General features: G+C 37.0%; 1 protein-coding gene and 1 pseudogene across 1 annotated transcript in view; both read right to left on the bottom strand.

Moving 5' to 3' along the window:
- The window catches only part of EPSTI1 (epithelial stromal interaction 1), a 128,139-nt gene that overhangs the window by 20,585 nt on the left and 85,315 nt on the right, over nt 1-22,239 (bottom strand). The window contains exons 9-11 of the mRNA XM_063101534.1: nt 22,070-22,153; nt 5,750-5,823; nt 512-611 (exon numbers count right to left, since the gene is read on the bottom strand). Coding sequence (XP_062957604.1) covers nt 512-611; nt 5,750-5,823; nt 22,070-22,153 — 258 coding nt within the window. The remainder of the gene's footprint in view (nt 1-511; nt 612-5,749; nt 5,824-22,069; nt 22,154-22,239) is intronic.
- LOC134382388 (ADP-ribosylation factor-like protein 2-binding protein) lies at nt 14,332-20,210 on the bottom strand (annotated as a pseudogene).

Genomic DNA, 22,239 nt, shown 5'->3' on the forward strand with positions numbered 1-22,239 from the left:
TTCACAGAAATATGTGAAAATATTTTATTGTTTTTAAATGCCTTTTGCTGTAGGGTTTTAAAAAATCATTTTGTAGACAAAAATTAAATATTAGTTTCTTTGATGTGCTAGTTTCACAGTAAGAATAAATTACTAGGGAGTACTGACTATTTTTATAACCATATTTCACTTAAAATCTTCCTAAAAAAAAAAAATGTTCATTTGTTTTTGTTGTAGGTCTGGGTAAGGGATGATTAAAAGCCTTCCAGTCCAGGCAATCACGCTGAGAACAAAGGGCAGGTGCCACTGTTTATGTGACTGACCAGAGCTGAAATTAGGACTTTCTCCCTGTCTCAGAAGCTATTATGGAATTTACAGTAATCACCCTGGCTGACTGCCCATCACACAACTGAACAGCATACCAAGAAAATAATATCTGGAGAAAAAGCCATGACATATTTTTAAAATTTTCATTGTTTTTATTCTTCAACTTTGAAAGATGATTTTTTTTAAGAGAAAAGAAAAAACTCACCCAGCTGTTACCGCTATTCATATTCCAATAGCCTCCAGACTGCTCGAGGCCACCTGGTTGACTTCTGCCTTGGAGTCGGTCCAGAAAAGCATTATTTACCCTTTAAAACAATGAAAAATGTGTGTAAGTAGAGAGCTTGCTGCAGAGCTAAGAGATTTTTGAGAACCTGATGTGCTGTATGAATGGACTGTGGGGTTTGCTCCCACCCTTTGGCTTAGAAGTCTGCAGAAACTTGTTATCACATTACCATATGTCATGCTGTAAACAGCCCTTTTCTGGAGCTGGTGCCAGTCAGTCTTGGCTCAGGCCAAAGGGGCACAAATGTTTGACTTCTGAGTTTCACACACCCATCTTCTACCAGTTCAGCAAGAGCCTTGGTCACCCAACGAACTGCACCCCTCTGGGCCAGACCAGGCATGAGCTCCAGAGGCTGAGGGAAGATGGAAGCCTTAGCAAGAACCAAAAAATAAGAGCCACCAAAAATAGCTCTGGGGCAAAAATTTTTGCAAGACAGACATCTTTCCCATATATTCCGTACCCCACTGACATTCCTGTTTAGGGAAACTCCTTAAGTGAAAAAAAGGAAAATGGGAAGAGAGTAGGGGAAAAGGAAAAAAATAGAAGAGAGAAGTTCAAGCTTTCAAAAAAAGAATGAGTACATCTTCTTCTGATGTTCTATTATACTTGCAGCAACCAATTAAGTTCAACACATAGGAGGTAAAACTATAAAGAAAGGCAAGAGAGTGATTATCATAAAGGTTAGGATAAGGGTGACCTGTAGGGGGATGGTTATATTCTATATCTAGAGCTGGCTACCTGTGTTCACTTTATAATCAATTATTCTAAGTATTTGTTTTATGGACTTTTCTGTATAATTTTTAAATTAAAAAAATGAAAGGCCACATCATGCTCTGCATTGCCCAAATATGGCTGAGCAGAAGCAGGGACTTGGAGGCTGGAGAAATACCTGTGATATCAACAGATTATTAAGGAACAGCATCAATAAGACAATAAGCACCTTAGAAGGAGAAACGCAGCAGCCACTCAATACATGTTTATGGAAGGAAAGGAAGACAGGGACCAGTCATATTAGCCTCCTTTTCAGTCATGAAGATTGACAGACTATGGTCATGGTAGGTGGCTACCAGTCGAGGACTGTGGGAGATTTGGGAACTCTGAGGAAATGGCTGGGTGGCAAGTCAAAGGTAAAGGTTGTCTGTCTGTGCTTGCTTGGTGCTAGCTAAGATGCCAACCTCGTGTTAACTCAGTTTGATCTCTGGGTTACTGAGTTGCTGTTTCAAAGCTTTAAGTCCCATTAGGCAGTGGTCACATCCCAGCTATTATAAAGCTTTTTTCTCTCTTCTCATAAAATCTAGCCAAGTGCCATATTCGGTTAGCCTGGCTCACTGCAGAGCTCCATGTTTAAGCTACCTTTTCTAAATCTCCCAGCATGCAGATTGAACAGTATCTTATTAAGCTGGGGACTTGAATATTAAGGAAGAGAAAACTGAGCCCGATTCTCCCTAAATACTACAACCAATGGTATTCTGGACTGCCCGTATGCTTGGGGCTGTTTTTATCTAGTCTTTCTGTCAGTAACAAAGCATCCCTCACCACATCCAGACCACTAGAGGTCTTGCCCACTCTACCTGCTAAACACATCCTGAACTCACCCATTTCTTTCTGTGGACACCATTCTGGTTCAAATCACCAACACGTCTCACCTTCCTGCTGCTTTCACTCCCGCCCTCTGTAATCCATCTTCCACACAACCTTACTAAATTATAAAAGAGATCTTGCCTTCTTTTTGCTTACAACCCTCCCATGACTTCCCATTGGTCTTAGAATAAAATCACTGACTTACAAAATCTTGTATTATCTTGCTCCTACCAACCTATTCCAACTCATCGAGCATTATTCTCCACCTCGCCCACTATACTCCAGGCATCTGGGACTCAAGTCCAGATTTACGCCCACTCTAGAGCCCTTGCACCTGCTCCTCCCTGATAATAGGGGGCCACCCAAGTCCATGTTACTGCCCCCAGTCTTTAGGTGGCTGGCTCTTCCTTGTCCTTTGAGGTCACCTCTTCAATGAGGCCTTTCTTAGTCATCTGTCACCTGCAATTCCTCCCTTAACTTCACCCTGTGGCATGATCCTTACAGTATGTATCACTATCTGAAATAATCTTGCTAATTATAGACTTTTGTTTCTCTCTCCCAGATTGTAATTTCTATGTGGTCAGAGACCTTTTCTGCCTTGTTTACCCCAATTCCCAGTGCCTAGAACAAAGCCTTCACAGAGTGCACCCTGAGAATGTATTTATTCAATTAATGAATCTTCCAGGTACATGGTTCCCACCTCTGCCCACTGCTGTGACAGCAGGTGCATCATGAAAATGGGGGTGAGTGCAGACTGCAAAACAGCTCACTGTCAATCACTCTCAGTTCACGCAAGCACTGTGAAGACTGACAGCTTGTGAATACACAAGGTCACACAATTCACTTCTGAGCATCAGTTACCAGGAGGACATCCGAGTGGCTGAGTTCTCCTTAATGCTCTAGGAGTGCCCGCAACTGACCGATGTCCACTGCAATATGGGTCAGCAAGAGATAATGGGTGGTAAAGAGATTGTTTCTCTCAATTCCTATCATGAATCCAAAGGGGGGGGGTGCTGGTTTAAATTTGGGTGACTAGTTTTAGAAAGTACATATATTTTATTGCTGTCAAACTTGTGTTTGGGGTTTTCTTCTGAGGGTTAATAGGTTAATTTGGATAAAAAACTATTATTCAGAGATGGTTCAAGTTTCAATAAATCAATTCATTTCATTACAGTTTTCACCTTGTGGTCCAGATCCTTTCAAGTCCTTGGCCCTAGGCTCTGTCTTTCTCTCTGGAGGTTCTACTTGTCTTCTCTCAAATAGTTACACTAGGTCAGGTTCAGGTGCACTCAAGCTTATTATCAGAGTCATTGAAAAGCTTGTGAGAAATACTGCAAGCTTTCTATTACATAACTCAGGGTTGAGTTTTCTGCTATGTGAACTTCTAAGCAGTAGGAAGCATGTTGCCTTTTTGACTCTAATAAAATTATACCCTTGGAAAAAGCCTTACTTATGTCCTCTACACACATACAATATAAGTTGTGTAGTTGCCCTAAGGATGAACATGGCTATTTTATTAATAGTATATTGATGAATATATTAATTATCCTAATTTGATCACCACATATTGTTCACAGGTATTGATATTCAACTCTGTATACTACAAATATGTATAATCAATTATGTTTCAATTCTTATCTATATACATACACACACACCAAACTACTCTCCCAAGGAGAATATTGTCACCATTTGTATATCATGTAAACTTCAAGTATGTGCTATTTTTTTGTCCCTGTAGCTAACTCAAATCAGGTACTGTATTTTTTTTTTTTTTAATGGTTTGCTTTTGAAACTTGAAATCTTGGAAACAGTGTGATGCAATTACTGCTGTTCTTGCTCCCCAGAGAGTTCTCTGTGCAAAGTCTTGGGAATCAATAAAGATGAAAGAAAAAAAAGAGGCTACTGAGTGAGTATTCTCATATGATGACATGAGAAACTTGCTGTAAACATTAAGAACAATATATATGTAATCTCTTTTAAAAAGTTAAGAACGTAAAATATACATGTAAAGACTTAATCAGTTATTTAAAAAACTGATTACTGTGTATCATCCAGAGAAATTTCCTCACAGGTTAAATTTGGAACTATGTTTAACTAGAAGCAACAGAAAGAGAAAATGAGATGTAGACAGTAAGCAGCCCTACCCATGTTTAGGTATTCAGTAGTGTGGAAATAAAAAATCAGGACCAAGATTCCTATAACAAAAAAGTAATCCTTTTCGCCCCTAATTAAATAACTTGTGCTTTTATTGGGTGCTCACTGAAGATGAATTTCTTAGCAATGGGGTCTATTAATGAGAACAACTATCTGTTAGATACTACAGCTTTACAATGTAATAATCCTCAGAAATCCAGAGAAATAGCCAGTTATGACTAGTAACTAGTGTTATATAAATACAAGATCAAACAGTATTTTTGGTTGTTTTTGTTTTTTTAAACAGAAAGCCTTTAAAAAAGAAAATGAAAAAAAAAAAAAGGACTAAACTAATTTATGGCCTACTTTATAATAAATAGGTAGCATTAACTCCTTCCCTACTACCTTACCTAACAAAATAGCCTAACCAATGTATCAGAGTTTTGATGTTTTCATAAATCAGAGAAAAACATAAATTCACATTTGACACCACTACTCTTTGACTGGACTATGGAGGCTGCTTAGCCCAGTCAAAAGAACATGTGTAAACACCTACAGTTAGCGTCACTGTCAGAACTGCAAGCTTCCACTGAACACTTTTTTTTTTTTTTTTTTTCGTCATTTTTTCGTGACCGGCACTCAGCCAGTGAGTGCACTGGTCATTCCTATATAGGATCCGAACCCGCGGCGGGAGCGTCGTTGCGCTCCCAGTGCAGCACTCTACCGAGTGCGCCACGGGCTCGGCCCCCACTGAACACTTTTAAGTCTCTCATTTACAAAATAAAACCACCACATCTTAAAAATACACTTTAGTGATAGTGGGAAAGTGAAATACATAAGAAAAGCCACTCACTTTCAAAAGAAGAATTTGCTCCTTTAAATCATGAAAGCCCTTAAATTCTCCTAAGACACTCCAGCACACCCCCAATGAACTCAAGTAACCCAAGTGCACCGCCTCCCAACAAATCCTTGCATATTAATTACAGACAATAGAGTGGATGTTAACACTGTCCCAGCATCAACCTGATATTTTACTGGGTACTCTGAAGTCTGATATTAGGAATAAGATAAAGAGTACTTACACTATTAGAAATTAGTTAATGGTTCTATTTTAAGATTTTTTCCCCCTAATGTATTAGTTGATATAAAATAACTTTAATGAGTTTTTGTCTGAGCTTTTGTACTTATGTATTCATGTATGGCTATCTCACCATCTATACTAATTCAATTATTCTATGGTAGTCTACAAATGGTGAAGCATTATCTCAAAGGATTATGATGCTTTGTCCCATGGGAGGCAAATTAAATGTAATCTAAATAAACACACAGCTCAAGAGCATAGACCAAATTTAATATTTTATTGTAATATTTTCCTAAAACACTGAAAAAACTTTATAGGTGATTGATTTAACCCAGGATGCTTATTTTATTAGCCAGTTATACCTCCTGTGTTCAGTTTGGTGGATTTGGGCTCTTTCTTCCTCTTGCTGCTGTCGCTTAAGTTCCAGTAATTCACTCTAGGAACAATAAACGTGTAAAAATATGGTTTCAATGAATACAGTTGTACAGAAGACACCAAATCAATTACGTATTTAACCTTAGCTGGTGCAATATTTCATATTTGAAACTTTTACTTAAGTATTATTTAGATGTGAAATTACTTTCTTACGTAAGTGTGTGGCAAAAATAATTATGGCTTAGTCAAAGAGAATGGTTCTGTAAGTGTAAAATTGTTAGATTAAAAAGTCAATGTGTATGATCAAGATATTAGACCAATAGGTACAGCATACACAGAGGAAAATACAATGTATATCAAACTCATCTGTGGCTTACAAAGAAAAACAAATCAAATTAGTACCTTTAGGAATATGACACAGTACTCTTTCTCAGTATTTATCATTGTTTTCATAGTAAATTCATAGTAACTAACAAAATAATATTGGACTAAATTTTGTAGTGCAATTCTGTTAAACATTCTCCATCTGGGAGAATAAGCACTCATCTACTAATGATTAGTTACATCTAATACCAGTAGAACTTTGGGCTTCCTAGAGGGGATACTTTGCTTCAACTAGATCTCATTACTATAACTAAGTCTCTAGCTTTCAACATTCTGATCATGTTCTTAGAAGAGGCAACTTAACATCCAGACTCAGTTATAGTAACTGACTACACAGTATTATACCAAAGAACTAGGTCCCAAGATTTCTCTAATACCCAACTGCCTACCTTGAGGCAGACTGAGTTTTAATCCCATTTCAAAGACAGAAAAAGGCAGGGGGAAGAAAATTACTAGGCCTGATTTATAAATCAGTGTCTGAGTCAGAGGGATTTTCTGGTAGAAAAAATACTGTTACTTCTTAATGAAAACTTACCAATGAATGGTGATTGGTTTTTAACCCCCAAACTTCCTTGATGAAACGTATAAAATAAACTCAAAGTTCAGATTGACATTTTTAAAACTTTATTCAAAGGCCACCTGATATTCCACAGCCTCCCAAATAAAAAGACTGGTTACTTATAATGTGATATTCCAAACATGTAGTTCATCAATTCCTAAAGCACATTATTTAATTCTTAAACAGCACCAACAAGGGAAAATGAGACTTTTCAAAATAATCGAATAATATTCATTCATTTAACAAGCCTTTATTAAGCACCTAGATGCCCAGCCTTGTGCTAGAGTCTCACTTTTCTACAATGGCATAAAGTCTTTTATTTCCTTTTAATTTTTATTACTATAATACATGTATATAGTTTTTAAAGTTTACCAATATCAGGACTACTTGTTAATACTACCAAGACTTAAACTAAAGTAAAAGCAGCTCCTGTTTTCTCCCTCACCTCCACAATCGCTTTCAATTCCTGTATGTGGTTTCATCTGTCAATTACCCCCTTCTTAATAGCATACATATTCTTCTATTTCTTAATTTAAAAAAAAAATTTGTATTATCTTTTACTTCCTACTGTGGAAAAAGATTTGTCTTTATTACTACCTACACCCCAACTTCTCATGAAACACACCCATCCTCATCCTTACACTGTTCATTTTTGTAACATTCAGTGTGGTAAGGAAAGGGATCTAGGGGTCTTACAGCTCATTTAGGCTTCCAATTCATCCTACTGTTTTCAACCCTAGTCTTCAGGGGTACCAGGTGCCTCTAATTCCTGAAACTAAATCACCTTGTCTCTTAAAGCTTCTTGCAAATGAGTTCTGGCTTTTCCTGCTCCACTAAGTCAGTTACCACTGACCATCTACTTTGCATCTTCAGAAATTTTGCTGTTATCTCTTCTTTGCTATGGTCTCCTGGCCTTGTTCTTTTGTTTGTTTGTTTTTTTTTTTTTTTTTTGGCTTATGCCTTTAAAAAATAATCCTATAGTGTCATTTTTAGTGAGATATGGAGAAATAGGGACTGGTCATAAGGAAATAAGATGTTTTTAAAATGCAATGTTTAACCAGAAGAAAAAAAAAATTTTTTTAAGGCTAGTCAAGTGAAGCAGCGGGTATGGAAAAGGAAGAAAGAAATCTGTAACTAGTTGTGATCAATTAGTTGTAAACACTGCTGCACTCAGACTGGCCAACATTTTCAAATAAAAATTTTACCAGAATTCTGTTACTTGACCCTTGCAACAATTCTCGAAGGAAGGCAAATAAATTATTATTTGATGAATGAATGAGTATTATGTTCGTTTTACTGAGGAGGAAACAAAGGATCAGACACATAGTTTAAGTGACTTGTCAAAAGCTAAATGGCTCATTTGTGGCAAAATAAAGACTAGGGCTTATGATTTCTTATATCTAATCTTCTGCAGGATGTACCCAAAATAAGTAGTTAAGGTTAACTTCTCAGCAGTTCATGATACTGAAGTAAAAATAGCCACAATGCAGAATTACAGGAACCATTCACACTCAAAAGTTTTAACAGAACATATCTAACCTAAGCTCCAATCTAAATCCCTCTCATTAAAGTATACAAATTCTTCTCACATGAAGGAAGTCACTTCTCCAAAAAGCAACTTCTGGCCATTCTTAGTTTAATACGATGAACTCTGAACAATAAACTCTCATTAGTTCTAAAATATGACACAAACACAAAAAACTATGAAACACATATACTATGTATACATGCATATTATTACATACTACTTTAAAACAATTTTGAAGGTAATTTTTCAGACTTGGCAAAATGATTATGAAGTTTATCTGGAAAAAATAAACATGCAATTATAGCCATGAAAAATCCTGAAAAAGAAACGAGAAAAAACCAGCTCCACCAAATATTAAAACATATCATGAAACTATAGTAATTAAAACAATTTGATTGAGTCCAGGAAAGCACAATACACATGGAGACATAGCTTAATGTAAAGTGGGTGGGCTAAACCAACGCAGGAGAGACAGTCCAAGGAATGATGATGGACCAGCCAACTACTGTGAGAAAAAAAGCAAAACTAGATCCTTTGATTTTGATACAAAAGTTAATTTTATAGAGGTGTAAGATTTGAACCAAAGATGGAACCACAGAAGTTTTTTTTTTTTTTTTTTTTTTTTTTTTCTATGACTGGCGCTCAGCCAGGGAGTGCACCGGTCATTCCTATATAGGATCCGAACCCACGGCGGGAGCGTCGCCGCGCTGCTAGCGCAGCACGCTACAGAGTGCGCCACGGGCTCGGCCCCACAGAAGTTTTCAAAAGAGGCATAGGTAAATTTATTTATAAACTTGGACTGAGGGAGGTCTAGAAATCCTAAAAGGAAAAAGATTGATACATTTGACTATATAAAAATTCAAAGATTTCATATGGAAAAAATACCATCGGCAAAATCAAAAAACAAACTGTTAAATATTTATGACACACATAGGCCCATTCAATTTTCTTTCATTCATTCATTAAACAAATATCTGAGTGCCTGCTAGGAACCAGGCTTGGATCTACATGACAGGGTTACAAAGGTGAACAAGACAGATGAGATCCTCGCTCCTTAGAGTTTATATTCTAGACAAAGAAAATCCACAAGCAAGTGAGAAAAATATCCAATTGTAATCCTATGCAGAGGATTAAAACACACTGATGTGAGACTCCATGGCTCAGTGATTATTTTAGATTGAGGCTCAGGAAAGGCCTGAGAAAGTGGCTAAAGACCTCATATAAACCATTAAGGAAAAACAACCAAACAGAAAAAGGGCCAAAGGATAGGAACAGGCAGTTTGCAGATAAACTAGATTGCCTGTAATTTCAAAATGGTCATCATCTTCCCTCAATCAAACATAAATCAAAACAATGAGATAAAATTTTTCTATCATACTGGCAAAAATCAGAAAAGTCTGACAGAATCAGGTACATCCAAACTTTGATGGAATGTCTAAATTAGTGAAAACTAATTTAGTTTTTGGAGGACAATTTAGCAATAGCCATCAAGACATAAAATGTACATATCCTTTGCAGATGTGTGCAAAGATATACATATAGACAGATAGTCACCATCGATAACTATAAAACTTCAGGGAAAATCTTAATACCAACCAATAAGGAACTGGCACAATAAATTAGAGCATCCACACAACGGAATACTATGAAACAGTTACAGAGAGTAAGATAGATCTGATGTGAGGTTGGAGGCAGCCTATGAAGAGATCTTTAAGATACATAAAGTGATTAAAAGATGGGTTTAGAGGAGTTTTCCTGGGACCCTTCCATATAAATTTTAAAAAAATACATAGATCCATTTTAACTTTTATATGCTGGTATATATCTTATTAAAAACATTTTTATGGAAAAATACACAAAAAAGTTAATTGTAATTATCCCTAGGTAGGAGCTTGGAGGGTGGATGGACAGAGGAAGGAAGCTTTAATATCATACTTTTTGTTCTTTTACTTTTGAACCATGTGTATATTACCTCCTCGTATCATCAACAGGGATTTACTGTCAGTGTGAGAGACGATTTCTGTTTTCTTATGCTTTCCTTTCTTTAAAAATACCAGTAAACACATTTTTTATATTTAGAGATTCAAAAGAGGAAAACACTATATTATGAAGCTAAGAACTGTTTAGGAGGAAGAAAAGAGGAAGGGAACAGCATACATCATTGAATTACAGAGGCGAGGATAGAGAGACGAGATAAAAACCAGGAGAGGGAATGGATGGGGAGCGGATGAGGCTTGGCCATGCAGGAACGCTGCTCCAGATGGCCGAAGGGGAGGTGCTGGCACGGGCACACTCAGCAATATTATCCCATAACTAGCAAAGCACATTTACTAGGAAGAGGCTGGTTTTTTCTTTGGTACCCAGAAAGACGATTTTAACTAATTAATTTGTTCAGCTGAACTGACAGCCACTGCAGATGTGTCTGCATGCCTTATAAGTATATTCTCGGTTCGTTTACTGGGTTCTCATGCACAAGTACAGCATCTAGTCGGAAAAATACAAAATAAGTTATTCTTGTTCCAAGGACTGAGCTTGGGATACTTAGAGAATCAATATGCCCTCAGCAGAAGGAGCATAACATATAACATCTGAGACATGTCCCACTCAACACATAGCTACTCAGCACCATTTTCCAGACACCTGAATTCATGCTGAAGGTACAGATACAAGACTCAGCTCCACCTTGAAGGAAATCACAGTGTAATGAGGGAGTCAGACCCAGAAACAACCCGGTACAGAGCAAAAAGAAATGCATTGCTAAACTCAAGTTCAAGCAACATGACACAGGAATGCAAAGGAAGGGTGGAAACAAGAGAGATGGGTGACCAACAGTTTGTGTCCACAAAAGCTCTCTGAGGAGAGAGCATGACTTATCACTGCACTACGTAATACCCTACATTCACGCAGATCTCCATACGAGAGGGTATTTCAGTGAAACAAAATACCATCTTGGTGATGCAGAGAGCAGAACTTCCTGTTGTTGGCCAAGTGGTGCATGGTAAATGAAGGCAACACGGCAAACAGGGTTGCTGCCTGTGCCCGCCCTGCTGCCCTGTGCTCGACGGGAGATGGCTGCTCTGCTGGGGAGCTGCAGGGTGGCACCAACGATCTTTGCTTGGAGGCCAAGCTAATAGCAAGAAGTAGAGGGATGGTCATTTCCAGCTAGAGGTTGTAAAGATCAGTCTCTGGGCTCCAATTTACTCGTGGTGCCCTGTTCTACCAAAGAGTACATTACACAACAGACAGGTGTGTACAAGGCTGGAAGCTTGAGAAACCTGATGAGGTTGGAGTGAAAGGCCTGCTCCAAAGCAGTGCTTCAGTGTAGTAATTGAAGATGAAGACGGGTCACTTGAAAGTCACGTCGGAGTCCCAGTGGGGTGTGTTCTGACATGGTTCAGTGTGACTGCTTCATGTAAACATGAAAGTGTCATTGCCCAGCAGGACAAATTTCTCCCAGGAGAGGATGTTCTCTCAGCAGAAAGGAGAGTGGAAGCAGGAGAAAGTTCATGAACCCCTTCCTCTGAATGTTTAATCTGGAAGAGCTTTTAGAGTAGGGAGAATACTTTAAAGAAGTCCTGGTTCTGATGCTCCCCACAGGAAGGACAAAGCCAACACTGGCTTTCAAGAATGGGGAGAAAAGACAGAAATTACCCCTAAATCGAAGAGATCAGCCAAATCAAAGGAAATAAATTCGAATGGGTGAAGTGCAAGAATTAAAAAAAAAAAAAGCACAGATATTGTACACTTCCCTCTTACTAGTATTGTTAGTTCTATCATTTTAATATAAAGAGCTAGTCATATATTTTAACATAAAGTAGCTGTTTTCAGCCACTAATCATTGAATCGCTGCTCTATATCTTCTACCTAGAAATATTTCCTAACATTATTTTATTACGTTAAATGTAGGAAGTATAGAAACTATAAAGGAGAACATAATCACTCATGATAAACTCTCTTCATGCTTTCTCTCATTTTATCCTAGAAAAAATGTCATGAGGTAAACAGCATCACTATCGTACATAACAGAGGAAACTTAGATGAAGCAATTTATGCAAAGTGCAATAAAAGGTAGGTTTTAAAATCCATCCACACTCTACTTTATCATCTTTATTTTTTCACTTTCATGTATGTGAGCATATTCCTATGTCATTAAAACATGGTAATAATTTCTGCATAGTATTTATCCCAAACTTCAAAACCTTCAAATCTTCTATCATTGAACAAATTGTTCCAAATTTTCCATTAATCTCATTTTTAAAGTAAACAGCCTTGTGCATACATACATCCTGTGTGCATCTCTGATTATATCCTCAGAGCAAATGTATTCCTTTTAGACCTATTACTTTTTAGGAAACTCTTCAGAATTTGACATTGCTGAAGAGCTTCTGAGTTTATCCCTTCACCAGTAACAGTACTTGAGAGTTTGTGGTATAGATTAATAGCTACTAATGTAAGTTCTCCTTGCCCCAGCAAACACACAAAGTGTTATTCATGTTTTTCTAAAGTTTCTTGTTTAGTTTCACAATTGTTCTCCCAGGTAAACTTTAGAAATGGTTTTTCATATTATTTCAAATTTCATTAGAATTTTATTGGAACTGCATTAAATTCAAAAATTAATTTAGATAAGAACTGTAGTTATTATATAGAACAGTAGTTATAATATTGAGATTCACCACATTGGAGCACTATCCACTTCTACTTTGTTCAAATTAACTCTTACAGATTACAGGAATGTTTTGTTGTTCGGATTTTTTGAGGTACTGAGCAATTTTTTACACAGTTGCTTTTTCATGATCTATTTTTTTTTTTCCAGTACAGATTCTTATTTTTACTTTAAAAAAACAAATCAAAGGAAAAGTTGGCAATTGAACTACTATGTTTTTTCTTCTTTCTAGAGATGTGACATACATGTTTTCTGGTAATCTATCAAATGTACTAAACCAAAGCAGATGACAGCAAAGCTGTTTACTATCTCCTACTCATGTTGGGCTAGGCCAGTGGCACATCATCTCAGTAGAAGAGATTTTGACAGGAAGAAATTGCAGGGTCCCTACCTACCCCATCAGAAAGTCTAACAAACTCGTTTATACTGAAAGGATTTTAAGCAAATGTGCATAATGCACTTAACATGCTATAAGAACAGGATACCTGTTAGTCTATTTCTAGCACACAGCGTACATTTACTGGTGCCCAGTAAAATGAGAACTACAACACAGAAAGCATTTTTGCCTTCACAACACTAACTAAAAAGCACACAGCATATAATACTTTGATCTTTAAGTGGGTAATCATGAAAGTTCCAAGATCATATCAACTAGGTTAGCCTGAGTATTCATCTATATAAAATATTTTTTTCAAAAATAACACTTAAGAGACTTCTAGAAACAGTGGGACTAAATCAGGACCAACAGAAGACATAGTGACACAAAACTGTAAATGTAAGACTAGGAGCTGATTTGCACATGTTGTTATTTTACGTAAAGGACATCTCTCTCAGTTGATTCTCACAACCAAGACAAGCTATGATCATAGGAGATTCAAAAATCTCAAGATGGGCAGCTAGCCTGAGTAACACTTTACATCAACATTCCCAGACAGTCTAAAATCCCACTGAGATCGAAGGACTCAAACTCTGACCCATGTAAAAAAAGCTATGAGTACATAAAAAAAGTCAGGGAAAGCCTACTGGGGCAAAGAGGGTTATGACGGTGGGCTATGCCACACTGTTGACACACCAGCACGGATGCTGGCGGAAGGGGCCCAGGTAGAATGTGTGATGTGGAATTGCTCCAGAAGAGTCTGACTCAGCAGCACTTGAGAGGTGTCTACTTGGGGAGGGAAGGAGTAGTAGGGTTACTGAGCTCTTGGGAAGGACTAGTAGGGTTACTAAAAACAAGAAGGTGTTTCAGGAGAAACAGTCCAAGGGGGTCAGGCCATTTTGTTTTGACCCATCAATTGTTAACACGAATGAGGAGTTGCAGAACCGGGTCAGTCTTTCCAAGATGTATTCGGTCATCTTTAGCTGAAGGCTCTCCCAGCCTACTGGGCCAGTGATATCCAGAATGAGCCCATTCCTTGCCTGGAGGTGGGACCTAGTGCTACAGACCGTTCAGGGAAGCTGGCGTACAAGACGATTTGCACAGCGAAGTCACCACCAAACCACTGCTTAAGTCCAATCCCCGGCCTTCTTTTTCTGCTCTGTACTCCAGAAAATCTCTTTAAAAACATCACATCTGTTAATGTGAGCAACATGTCAGCTATGTCACCGGCCACTTCATCTTTATGATGCTGTAACGTTGTGGTGAAAGCTGCCATGTGAAATCCAGGAATCGGCTCCAGCAGCTGTTCTTCAATACACTTTTCTATCAAAGAAACATATCCGCTAAAAACAGGTGTGTAGGTGAGTCTATTCTCTTCCGTGTCTTCAAACTCCTGGGAGTCCTTGTCCGTGAAATTTCTCTGTAATAACTGGAACTCGTCCATGACGACGTCCTCCAGATACCCAATCACTGCACCAAATTCCACATCGAAGGCACAGGAGGAGGGCCGTGCGGTGCTCTCTGCTCTAGAGCGTCCATCCCCATGTCCGCCGCCCCGACCTCGATGCAGCGAGCAGCCCTGGGCCTCCCGCCCCGCCCACGGCCCCGCCCCGCCCCGCCCACGGCCCGCCCCGCTTCCGCCCTGCCCCGCCCACGGCCCCGCCCCGCCCCTCTTCCGCCCTGCCCCGCTGCGGCCATGCCCCGGCTGGGTCTCCACACAGACCAGGACGCTCCGCCACCCAGCAGCAGCGGGGAGAAGGGGCGGTTACTCTTGATGATCTCGTTCTATCCAATTATGTCTTCTAATTAATTTTTGTTGGTATTTGCGAAAGTTGTCGATTGTTGTATATGTACCTTGTATATATATTTCCTAATCAACTCTGTCTTACTGAACACTCCATTTGTTCTAGTCATTTTTCAGTTGATTCTCGGGTTGTACAGGCAAATTGTTCTTATCTATAAATAAGTTATTTCTAATTAAAAAGCATTTTATTTTTATGTATTGTCAACTTGGCTAAAACAATTCTCAGGCCTTGTTTCATGCACTATTAACAGATATTTTTAGTAAAAAAAAATGTTTTCTTTTTTAAATCAAATAACTTTGAGAAGCACTAGGTTAGAATTTTCACAATCCAGGTGAAGAGCAGGCAAACATCCTTATGTTGCTTGACTGCTGTAGTATTTCACCACTGAGTATGATGTTGGTTATCAGTTCAGAGGACTACATCTATCTTAGGAAAATCTTTATTTTTAGCTCACTTTAAAAAAAATTTATACTACAGGTTAAAATTTATCAATTCCTTTTTGTACAAACTAGAGATGGCCAAATATTTTAGTCTCATGACCTATCCTATTGCAGTCATAAGTCATTCCTAGAATAGACCTTACTTTGCCTTGGTAAATGATTATTTAAGAGAAAAATTCCATTAGCTAGAATTTTCTTTCAGACATTAATCTCTGTGAGATTGGTCTATTTGTTAAGTCTCTGTGTGTATATGCTTCATCAATTTGTGACACCATGAGGAAAATAGTTAAATAAAATTCCAAAGTGTTTCATCTTTTCCCTTTGCTCTGAAGCAAATTGTAAAGAACAGGAAATAAAATCTGTTCCTTGAAAATCCGAGGGAACTTGGTTCTAAAATTATCCAAGTTAAGACTATTGGGGGAAATCAATCTTAGAAAACTTTAGAAATGACTTGCATTTTCATTTACTTGCATTTTCATTTGTCTTTCTGTATTTTAATTATTTCAGTCATTTTAAAAGTTTTATGTTTTCCTAGAAAATCATTCACTTAATCCAGATTTTTGATTAGCAAAGCATATAGTAATATAAATTTAATCTTTTCCAAATCTTTGGTCTAGCCCCTCTTTTCTAATGTTGTGTATTCACATATTTACTAATCTTTTCTTGATTAGACTTGCCAGCAATTTGTTCATTTTGCTGACCTTATCAAAGAACTGTTGGATTTTTATAACAGCTGTTTCTTGAAGTTTTATTATTAATTTCTGTTATCTTAATTACTTCCTTCAGTATCATTTATTGTTCTTGTTCTAAATTCTTAGATTGGATACTTAATTCATTTTTTTTTTTTAGTTTTGAGTGAATTAAAAGGTTATAATTTTCTTTCTCTGAGTACAGCTTTGCATGCATTCCCCATAAAATGCTCTCAGTATAATTTTTCATGTGTTCTATAGTAATTTTCTGCCACCCAATAATTTAAATATTTTCTTACTTTCTAAGTGAATACACAATTAATAACCATGAAAAAAAATCAATAAGAGCAATCAGGCTTTCAAATATTTTAAGAAATTCCTGAAAGGTAGTAAGGAAAGAGGATAAGTTGCACAGGAAAACACACGTGCAGAAAAAACCTGGAGCTGAGTTAGCATGCTTCTGAAGGAGCTCCAGGAGGAAGTGTGGAGGTGGTCATGAAGATGATCAGTTGAACTGTACTGAGAGTTCTTTCCCCTCCCATGTTTGCCCTACACAGTAGGCAGCACTGACATGGCCCACTGAGCCAACAGTGAATGGGGAAGGGGTGGCTGGGCTCAGAGAAACAGAGCAATGACCCAGGTACCTACTGACTATAGGAGAACAAGAGGCTACCACACCCGGAACTCTTCCGGGTGTGGGAGGAAAAATGAAAACTGAAGAGAGAGATGTATTTTCAGATTAAAGGAGACAACCAAATGCTATGCAAGATTTAAAAAAGAAGAAAAAAAGAAACACTGTGAAATTTCTTATACTATAGAAAGAAAGGGAAGAAAAGAAAAAGAAATTAAATTGAGCAAAGAAAATTCAATCAATGAGTCAGGAAAATAAAGAAAAAAATGTAGTAAAAAGTAAATTATGTGGCAAGAATACAAATATGTGCAGATACACTAGTAATCATAATAAATGAGAATATATCAAACATACCTATTAAAAGACTATGAAACTGGGTACAAGGAAAACCAGCAATTTTGGTCACTAGAAATCTGCTTTAAACCTGGCAACACAAAGAGGTTATAATTAAGCAGAAGAAGGCAATGCCACATAAATGCTAACAACAGCAAACTGGTAGAGGAAATATTAGAATCAGACAAATAGATAAAAAAAGAAATCAGCTGAAAAATCATTAAATGGGAAGAGTAGTATACTTCATGTTGATAAAAATCTGTACTGAAAAGTAGGCTTCCCCTTAGTCTCATTTGGCAAAACTGTATCACATGCCCACAGGAGAACCAATCACAGTCAAACAATGAAATTCCCATGAATAGTTAGACCATTTCAGATCGAATCCCTGAGGTTGGGGAAGCAACTGCCTTCTCTAAAACATGGGTCATACAAAGTAGAACAGATACCTGAAGAAGAATCAGGGTTGTAATAGAAAAGGAGGCAATCAACAATATTTGGTACACCACCATGAAGATATGACAACACATAATTTATTTCTCTGTAGCATCAATTATACAACGTGATGAATCACTATAAAATTAAAAGTACAATGTTTTATTTCTTTGTCTCCTTTCAATATCTATCCCTTCCATTAAAATGTAAATTTCAGGAGGGCTGAGACCTTGTCTATCTTGTTCTTATTGTAGCTCCAGGATCTTGCACGAGGTTCAGCACATAATAGAAACACAACACATGCTTGGTGTTTGAATTAATGAATACTGGTTTAGATTACTCTGAAATCAATCAAAATGATACAATTTAAAAATCCAGGAAAGGAAAGCTCTGAAGTGGTATTAGTTTTACAGTTACAAGGAAACAGGGACTACCAAAAGACCATTGAAATGTATGTTTAGAAGGGATTTTACCTTTAGAGAGAAGTTTTAGTGAGAGCATTTGTGAATATAAGCTAGATCACAAGGAATTAAGTGGGTAATAAAAAAATGGTTAAAGTAAAAATTCCCTTTATCTTTTTAAAAACCTTGGTAGATGTAGAAAAGGTAGTATCTCTGAGGAGAGCAGATTTAAGGAAGAGGTTAATTGGTTCATTTTAGAATTGTTGGCATAAACATATTTACTAACAAAAAAAGGAAGTAGCAAATGAAGAATTTATTGAAGGTATAGCAGAAAAAAAGGGAATTATGAATGAATTTCTATAAGAAGAGGGAACTGAATCAAATGTAAAATATTGAGAGGTTAAGTTGGAGGCATCACACCTCCTGACTTCAAAATATACTATAAAGCTATAGTAACCAAAACAGCATGGTACTGGCATAAAAATGAACAAATAGACCAATGGAATAGAATAGAGAGCCCGGAAATGAACCCACACATTTACAGCCAGCTGATTTTTGACAAAGGTGCCAAGAATATACAGTGGAGAAAGGACAGCCTCTTCAGTAAGTGGTGCTGGCAGAACTTGATATCCACATGCAGAAGATTAAAACTAGACCCCTATCTCTCACCATAAATAAAAATCAACTCAAAATGGATTAAAGACTGAAATTTAAGACCCCAAACTATGAAACACCTAGAGGAAAAAATAGGGGAAATGCTATGCGAAATGGGAGTGGGCAGTGCATATTTGAATGAGACTACAAAGGCACAGGCAACTAAAGCAAAAATAGACAAATAGGACTATATCAAATTTTTATTTTACCTTCTGCACAGCAAGGGACACTTTCAACAAAGTAAAGAGATAACCTACTGAATGGGATAAAGTGTTTGCAAACTACACATCAGACAAGGGGCTAAAATCCAGAATATATAATAAACACAACTCCACAGCACAAAAATAACCCAACTAAAAACTGGGCAAAGGACCAGAAGAGACATTTCTCAAGAGAAGACATACAAATGGCCAAAAAGCTAACTCAAAATCATTAATCATCAGGGAAATGCAAATTAAAACTACAATGAGATATCACCTCGTGTTAGAATGGCTGTTATCAACAAGACAGAAAAATAACAAATGCTGGCGAGGATGTAGAGAAAAGAAAACCCTCCTACATTGTTGCTGGGAATGTAAATTGGTAAAGCCATTGTGGGAAACAGTATGGAGGTTCCTCAGAGAACTAAAAATGGATCTACGTTATACCTCAGATAAACTATCCCACTGGGTATATATCCAAAAGAAATGAAATCAGTATATCAAAAAGACACCTGCACTCCCACGTTCATCGCAATAATATTCACAATAGCCAAGAGATGGAATCAACCTAAATGCCTATCAGTGGATGAATGAATAACAAAACTGTGGTATATATACACAATGGAGTACTATTCAGCTGCTAAAAAAATAATATCCTATCATTTGCAGCAATACAGATGGAACTGGAAGCCATCACGTTAAATGAAGTCAGGCACAGAAAGACAAATAGATGTTCTCACTAATATATGGAATCTAAAAAAACAAAGTGGTTTTCCTTAAGTAAAGAGCAGCATACTGCTTACCAGAGGCTGGGAGGGGAAGGGAATTAGGGAGAGGAGAAGCGGTAGACTAATGGGCACAAAACTATACTATCTACCCCAAGTGAATCATTGTACAATATATGCATGTATTGAAATAACACACTGTAACCTAGAAAAATATAAATAAAATTGAAATAAAGAAATAACTACAGAAATAAAGAGGTTAACTTTAAGGAAGAACCTATTGTCCACAGAGAGCAGAGTAATGGAAGAATGTGAAAGAGACCTAGAACAAAATAAACGTTCTGTCACCTTGACTTTGCCAAGATTTGTCTACCTAAGAATTACTCCACAGTATTTACTCCATAAATATTTGTTGAACGAATGGAATGGATAAACGCATGAATGTATGCAGTGATATATATGTATCTTCTTACCGTAAATATGATCTCCTTGTTTTCTTGGGGCAAATCATTGAAGTAACAAGGAATAACAGAGTCTACCAATCAGGGAATGCCGTCAGCGGACAGTTCCCAACAACAGATCGGGCAAAAAGGGAGAGAGCAAAAATAAGGTAGAGTAGACGGCACATATCCTGACGTGTTCTACCCGTGATTGAAGTCCTTAAGGGTGAAATTATCTACACTAAATCTACACATTTTACTGGAAGCTACAGTAAGTAAAAGGAAATCATTTATGTAAAAGGATATACAATAAAAATATGTTCAATCAATAACCAGAAAATATGTATGTATCAATAGTTGCCTAATTCCAGAATAAAAACACTAAGAAATAAAAAGCTTGATGTTCACTGTTTAAAATAACTGCTCAACCTGAAAATTAAATCCCAGATCTGATTTCTGATCTGTTGAGCATTCCCTTTGTAAAATGTTCTACTTTTGATGATTTTCGCATTCCAAATGTATACACGAAACTTTATAAAACACTATTTAAGATCCACTAGAAGTTATTTAAAAATAAATCATATCTACAACTGACCGCTCACAACATTCTCCTTAGTATACTAAGTACCTGAGGACTTGATATTAAATTAAATGCTCACAGAAACAGATTAATCCTTTCATGTCATGTTTAGCTCCCACTTGCTAGTTACTAGAATTTTACTGTAACATTGCTTATTTAATTATAGATGTCAAGATGAGGACTTGGTCAAATTAAAGAGTTATTTGTTTTTAAAAAAACCACCAAGTGATAAAAATGTATCATGGTTCTTTATTAGCTTAGCAACTAATTTTACAACTCCCATTATTTCTTTCAGTGACTGGCTCCCTATTGTGCACAAAACAGCCTGGTGGCAGTCATTTACCCCACATGCTGGCTGAAACTGAGTGAGAATGAGGTTGGCCACTGTCGAGAGGAGGGTAGCACTCAAAGGGTTAAGTTATAGCAACAACTTAGTACAAATGCATCACTTCATGATTTTTTTTTTTTTTTTTTTTTTACACATAATGGCTATAATCAATTACTTTGTGGGGCAAAGACATAAGAAAAAAATTAATTAAACCAGGTCAAGGGAATCAAAATGGGAATTTAGAGTTCTAAATAGTTGTATAATTGACAAAACAGATTTGAGAGCTACTCTGGAAGAAATATTGACAGGATTTATCAATCAACAATACAGCAAGATGAAAAGCTGGAAAATAAGAATGAAGGGGATGGTAAATTATTTGGTTAGTCAGAGACCATTATTTTGCTTATTTAAAGGATCTGGAATAAAGTTTCACCTTGGCATTAACCACTGGTATGTTTTCCTTATCATTCTTATCTCATGCTGAGAAGCTTCTGGCCCCACCTGACTGCCAAAGGCAGGGATGACTATCAAGTTGCAACACTGAATGTTTCCAGTTACCGTACCAGAAATTTCATATTGTAATCACAATTATCCTTTAAGTACTTTTCTCAGGAGGTTCTGCATTCATTCCGCTGATTTCTATTGCTCAAAATATTTGGAATGCCTTACATACTTGTTTACACGTGCAGTGTGTCTTCATGTTTTATTGTATGTATGTAACTATTTTTAGGTGAATATTTAAGCTAGTTTCATAATTTTGCATGCCTACTTTGTTACACATTATAGTATTCTCTGGCTACTATGTGTAATTTCACATATTTTTGGTTTAAAAACGGCAGTGATGTTGGGTCATGTTTTGTTTTGCAGATCAGAAGCTCACACGTGCTTTATCATTTTCTTCATGAACTGCTGGCACCAACTGTGGCAGACACATGGTAGTCCGTATGAGGCAAAGTACCATGACAGTTTTGACCAGAAGTGGCCACCACCATACTCTTAAAACACATCTAGAACTCACATTTTCAATGCTTGTGTTATTGTTTCAGGAGTTTCATGTATCAAAATATTTCAGAAACCCTTCAGAATTATCTAGTACCTCGAGAAAAAATTAGCAATAACTAATAGGGTCTTATAAATACCTTCCGATGTTGTTCATTCTTCATCTTCTGCAATTTTTCATTTTCTTCTTCTCTTAGAGAATCCTTATAAGCCTGGCTTCTGGCCTGTAAAGATACAGGGAAAAAACTTCATAGCAAAAAGAATCAATGTGCCTACTATGGGCTGGTACTAATAACTCAACCTCTGTATT

The sequence above is a fragment of the Cynocephalus volans genome, chromosome 7 (genome assembly GCF_027409185.1).
Source record: "Cynocephalus volans isolate mCynVol1 chromosome 7, mCynVol1.pri, whole genome shotgun sequence".
Classification (NCBI taxonomy): domain Eukaryota; kingdom Metazoa; phylum Chordata; class Mammalia; order Dermoptera; family Cynocephalidae; genus Cynocephalus; species Cynocephalus volans.